Consider the following 6,218-nt stretch of genomic DNA (forward strand, 5'->3'; position numbering starts at 1 on the left):
GCTCAAAGGAGGCGCCTGACCCAGCCTGGGGGCAACCAGGAAGGCTTCCTGGAGAAGGGATGTTGCAGCAACTATCTGAACAGTGAGTACCAGTGAGAATCAGCCAGTTGGAGGTGACAGGAGGTACAGAAAGAAGGCTCCTGGCAGAGGAACTGCAAGTACAAAGGCTGAGAGGAGAGAAAGAAGGTGGCTCATTCCAGAAACCGAAATAAGTCCAGCGATGTTAGGGAAGAACCTCCGTGTCTTCCTGCCAGAGCCCCTTGGCCAACAGACAGCCCGGCTGCCACCCTGTCTCCTCCCTCTGCTCATCCTCGGGCCCCCTGGGGCAGCTGCTTGCTCAGAGCTGATCAGGTGTCAGGGCTGAGTGCTGGGAGCTGCGGGTGCAAGCTGGTGGCCCGGCTGGGAGCAAGTAACCAGAGCCGGCAGTGGACACGGTGGCCTAGTGCTGGCGGCACTGGAACTGCAGGAGGTAGGAGGGAAGGAGGTGAGGGAGGCCCAGGATGGAGGCTCCCCTAAGGGCCTCAGGCTCCTTGCCCCCCAAGCCCTGCAGGTGGGAGAAAGGAAAGGCCAGTGTGTCCCAGCCATGCTAAGGCACCATCTCTCTCACACACACACACATGCGCGCGCGCTGGTTGATGCGTGCACCTCTTACTTCTTTGTCTAGGATTCGTACCCTCTCTTCCTGCTGCTGCAGCTCAGTGTCCTGCCCGGCCAGCAGGCCCTGTGGATATATCATCACCTCTTCCGGGAAGCAGCTCCCTAGATGAGGGTACTTTCCCCTCCCCCAAGCCGGCAGATTCCCTCCTGCCCAGACAACCTGTGGACTCCTCTCTTGGGTGTCAATTACACCCTGCTGTAGGTGTGATTGAGTCTGTTAGACAAGAGTAAAGAAAAATGGTGGTGGATGAATGTGTACATTGATGAATGGGGTAAATTGAAGGGGTGAATGAATGGATGGGAGGGTGGATGGATGGGTGGGTAGCTGGTAGGTGGGTGTTGGCTGGCTGGCTGGCTGGGTGGATAGTTGAGGTGGATAGATGGATAGATGAGTAGTTGGGTGGGTGGATAGGCAGCTGGATGGTGGGTGTGTGGTGGATGAAGCATGGTTGAAGGGTGCATGGAGAACCATAAAAAGATGAGTTTGGTGGATAGGTGGTGGCCAGTGGGTGGTTGGATGGATGAATGCATGGGTGACTGGATGGTGGGTGGATGGATCAATGGATGGTGGGTGGATGAACAAGTGGATGTGTGGATGTTGAATGGGTGGGTGTGTCAATGGTAGATGGATGGATGGATAGGTGAGTGAGTGAGTGGATAGGCAGGTGGGTGGATGGTGGATGGAACATGGTTGAAGGGTGCATGAAGAACCATGAAAAGATGAGTTGGATGGATGAGTGGATGGGTGGTGGCCAGTGAGTGGTTGCATAGATGAATGAATGAATGAGTGGATGGTGGGTGGATGTTGGATGGATGGGTGGGTAGATGGTGGATGGATGGATGGATGGATAGGTGAGTAGGTAGGTGGCTGGGTAGGCAGGTGGATGATGGGTGGGTGGTGGATAAAGCACGGTTGAAGGGTGCACAGAAAACCATGAGAATATGAGTTGGATGGGTGGTGGACAGTAGGTGGATGTAGAAATGCTTGGTGGAAGGATGGGTGCATAGGTGAGTGAATGGGTGGAAGGAAGTCTTGGAGAATTCATGGGCAGGAGGGCAGGTGAAAGGTGAGGGATACACCTTTACAGCAATCCCATTCTGACATAGGAAGGAATTCCTAGCCAGACACCCAGCAAAACACCCCCTTGAGATCACTGCCTGACCTCTGTACCTGCAGGTGCACAAAACACAGAACAGGCTAAGCTGGACAGACATGCGTGTACAGACATACCTTGTGTTGAGCTGTGCACACACATGCATGGAGCCATCAATCACTCTAGACCTCCGCCCACCTCGGGCGACTCGCCTCTGTGCTCTTATTCACGCAGGAACCAGGCTGGTGTAAAGGGTTTAGTCTCAAGGATGTTCTCTCTGACTTCCCAAAGAATGTGCTCTGTACTAAGAGGCGTCAACTCTGTGCCTGGCCCCTGAGGACCCACTAAGTATTCAGGAAAACAGAACCAGTCCAGACACTTCTAGTCTCTGGAGCCAAGGATGGAGCAGAAGAAGAGCTGAGGGGACCCAATTTGGGAGTTAGAGTTCTGCCCATTTGTAAGAGGCAAAGCTGATCAGAACACCACAGGGTTTTGGAACTAGGCTGGGAAAGATGAATAGGAGTTCACCAGAGGAGGGGTGGGGACAAGGCAGACATAACTGCACAGATAAAAGCTTGAAGACCAGAAAAAGCTTGTACCTACTTGGGCAACAGGGAAAACTGGTGGGATGAATTTACTGAGCACCTACTGTTTGCCAGGCTGTATGTTAGAGACCTCATGGGAAAGCAGAGGAAATTATCTCCTGCATTTTAAGGAAGAGGAATGTGAAACTCGGAGAGGGGAAGTGACCTGATGAAGGACACAGAGCAGTTAGAAGATGAAATAGGTCTGTGACTTGCTCTAAGGGCTGGGATGGCCTGGGGAGGAGGAAGTGGTACTTTTGAGGAGTGAGAAGCAGATGACCCACCTGCCCCCAGAACTGACGTCCCTCACCTCCTGGCTTTTCTCAGGAGGTCTGGGGAGAGGAGAAACACCAGACGCTAGCTATGAAGACCCTCCGGGCACGATTTAAGAAGACAGAGGTGAGTCTGAGGCCACTGAGATGCCCGCTATCTCTCAACTTCAGACTCCTGTCTCCCAGGACCTGGCTGAAGGTCTACTGGGCCTTTGCACCATTGTCCTGTGTCGCTCGTCACATTCTTTTGGCAACTTCCTTATGACCAAGCCCCTCCTTGGTTCCCTACCAGCCACAGGTTCAAGTTTACCGTTTTATCCTCTGGCCACCTCTCCCGTTTCTCTCTACTGCCCCCTGCTGCCCTCATCTCCACACTGCCTCCTGCTCAAGCTTTCCAGCCTCCATGCTTTTGCCCCGGCTGTTCCCTCCATCTGGCCTTTCCCTGTACTGCTCCCCATCAAATCCTCCCCACTCTTCACAATTTGGCTCCAAGAACATTTCTTCTGGAAGATCTCTACTCCCAGATACAGTGACCATTGGCTCTTCTGGGGTCTCACTTTCGCAGGGATCCAGATATCTTGCTGTTGAGTATTCAGCAAATACTTGTATCCAGTGCTGTTCTGGACACAAAGGCGACAGCAATAAACAGGGCAAACAGAAACCCCTGCCCTCGTGGAGCTGACAGCCGCGTGTGGGTGATGGATGCTGTTAATAAACAAGATAAATAAGTGAAAAGGCATGCTTTGTACCAGGCAGACAAAGAAAATAAAGAAAGGGAATTAGAAGCATCCAGGAGAGTGGAGATGGTTTCAGTTTTAAAGCAGATTGTCAGGAAACTTCCCTGGTGGTCGAGCGGCTAAAACTCCATGCTCCCAGTGCAGGGGGCCTGGGTTTGAATCCTGGTCAGGAAACTAGATCCCGCATGCTGTAGCTAAGAGTTTGCATGCCGCAATGAAAATTGAGGATCCTGAGTCCCACAGCTAAGACCCGGCACAGCCAAAGAAAAAAAAAAAATTAATAAATTGCCAAAATAAATAAATAATAAAATAATAATAAATATTTAGAAAATGAAGCAGGTTGTCAGGAAAGGCCCCACCAAGAAGCTAATACAAGAGCAAAGATTAGAGGGGAAAGGAGGAGGAAATTGTGTGTATATTTGAAGGACAAGCATTGCAGGCAGAGGGAACAGCCAGTGCAAAGGCCCTGAGGCAGGATCCAGTTGGCATCCCTTGCAGCTCTATCATGGGCTATGAACTTCCTCAGTCATCCTTACTCCCTCCTAACTCTCCTATCCCTAGTCCCTGCGGGGGTGGAGGGCAGTCCAGGGCAGAGTGACAGAAGCTGAGTGCGAATTCACACAGTCAGGCAGCCAGCCTTCCTGATCACTGGTCTTTGTGGCTGCCCTCTGTCAGGCTAAACTCCACAATTACAGCACAAAGAAACTGAGTTCCAGAGAGGTTAACTTGGCTTTCTTGTCACAGAGCAAAGCAGCAACAGGGAGATTCAAGCCCACACGTGTCTGACTTCAGAGCCCTTAGTCTTTCTATCATGATGGGGCCTCCCCATCAGCCAGGTGTGGCCCCAGGCAATCTGGGAGGCTACCTGGAGGAGGTGGTGCTGGAGCAGAGCCTCGAAAGACCGGGAAGATTCAGACAAGTGAAGACCCATGGCGGGCGAGGGGGAGGGGAGGTATATGGATATGTATGGATATGGATATGGATATGGATATGAGGATATGGACCAGTATGGGCAAAGGTTTGGAGGCTGGGCTGAGCCTCTTTGATACGGAGGCATTATGGGATGATGAAGAAGTTCTTTTGGCTGGAGCAGAGAATGTCGAAAACCAGGCAGAGGAACATGCCGGTTGTTGTTCAGTCGCTCAGTTGTGTCCGACTCTTCGCAACCCCATGGACTGCAGCATGCCAGGCCTCCCTACCCTTCACTTTCTCCCAGAGTTGGCTCAAACTCTTGTCCATTGAGTCGATGATGTCATCCAACCATCTCCTCCTCTGTCGTCCCTTTCTCCTCCTGCCCTCAGCCTTTCCCAGCATCAGGGTCTTTTCCAGTGAGTCAGCTCTTCACATCAGGTACCCAAAGTATTGGAGCTTCAGCTTCAGCATCTGTCCTTTCAGTGAATATTTAGAGTTGATTTCCTTTAGGATTGGCTGGTTCAATCTTGCTGCCCAGGGGACTCTCAAGAGTCTTCTCCAGCACCCCATTTCAAAACCATCAATTCTTCAGTGCACAGTCTCCTTTATGGTCCAACACTCACATATGTACATGACTACTGGAAAAACCAGAGCTTTGACTATATGGACCTTTGTCAACAAAGCGACATAAAAAATGGGGCAGAGGAAAAAGCCTGGTTTTATTCATTCATTCATTCATTCATTTACTTGGGCCGTGCTTCGAAACTTGCAGGATCTCAGTTCCCTGGCCAGGGACTGAACCTGTACCCCCTGTAGAGGAAACTCAGAGCAGGGAATTCTGCCCTCCCAACCAATTCTTAAATGTATTTTTATTATTTATCAATTTTAACATTCCTTCATTTTATTTATTTAAAATTTAAATTTCATGTTGTTGAATTTATTTTTATTTATTTCATCCTATTTTTGTTTTTATTTTCAAACACTCTAAGGAACTTTCCAGGTGCTTGGCAGACGTCAGTCTATTTAATCCTCCTAACAATCACGTGGGATGAGAGCTTTTATTATCTCCACTATTTAAATGAGTAAAGGATGCTCAGAGAGGTTAAGGAACTTGCCCAAGGTCACACAGCTAGCAAATGAGAGGCCCGCCTTCTCCCTGGACTGTGTTACTAGGAGCAGGATAGGGTCTTGACTGTGGGGAAAGTGCACTGATTAAGAGAGAGAGGGACTGGGGTGGGAGAAAGTGAGAGAGAAAGAGAACGAGGAATAAATGGCTTGTTAATCCCTACAAAATCTGGCATGGGGTCCGCTTCATTTGGGGCTTCCCTGGTAGCTCAGATGTTAAAGAATCTGCCTGCAATGGGGGAGACCCAGGTTCAATTCCTGGGTTGCGAAGATCCCCTGGAGAAGGAAATGGCAACCCACTCCAGTATTCTTACCTGGCAGAACTCCATGGACAGAGGAGCCTGGCAGGCTACAATCCATGGGGCCACAAAGAGTTGGAAACGACTGAGTGACTAACACTTTCACTTTCTTTTCAGCTTCATTTATTGCAGACTGATCCTACAATTTTCATTCCGTTTGGAATCAATTCCTAGTTAGTGTTCACATTTACCCCTAAGAATTCCTGAGAACTTAAAGTCAGTGTTAGACCAAACCATATCATTGGTTTTTAATTTTGTTGTAAATTGAGAGAATGCTTTTAATCAGGAAGAGCATCTCATATTTTTTATCTACAATTTCTATTCAGAGAAACCAGGAATCCAGGTATCAATCACATGGGTCTCCTCAACCATAACAGAGATAATACCAGAGGGCCTGTAGCCATCAGTTCAGTTCAGTTGCTCAGTCATGTCCGACTCTTTGCGACCTCATGAATCGCAGCACGCCAGGCCTCCCTGTCCATCACCAACTCCCAGAGTTCACTCAGACTCATGTCCATCGAGTCAGTGATGCCATCCA

General features: G+C 49.7%; 1 protein-coding gene across 1 annotated transcript in view; it reads left to right on the forward strand.

The window, feature by feature from the left end:
- The first annotated feature begins 2,698 nt into the window (after positions 1-2,698).
- Positions 2,699-6,218, forward strand: part of ANKRD24 (ankyrin repeat domain 24) — a 33,093-nt gene continuing 29,573 nt past the window's right edge. The window contains exon 1 of the mRNA XM_010828452.1: positions 2,699-2,734. Coding sequence (XP_010826754.1) covers positions 2,699-2,734 — 36 coding nt within the window. The remainder of the gene's footprint in view (positions 2,735-6,218) is intronic.

Source organism: Bison bison, unplaced genomic scaffold (genome assembly GCF_000754665.1).
Source record: "Bison bison bison isolate TAMUID 2011002044 unplaced genomic scaffold, Bison_UMD1.0 scf7180017864492, whole genome shotgun sequence".
NCBI lineage: Eukaryota > Metazoa > Chordata > Mammalia > Artiodactyla > Bovidae > Bison > Bison bison.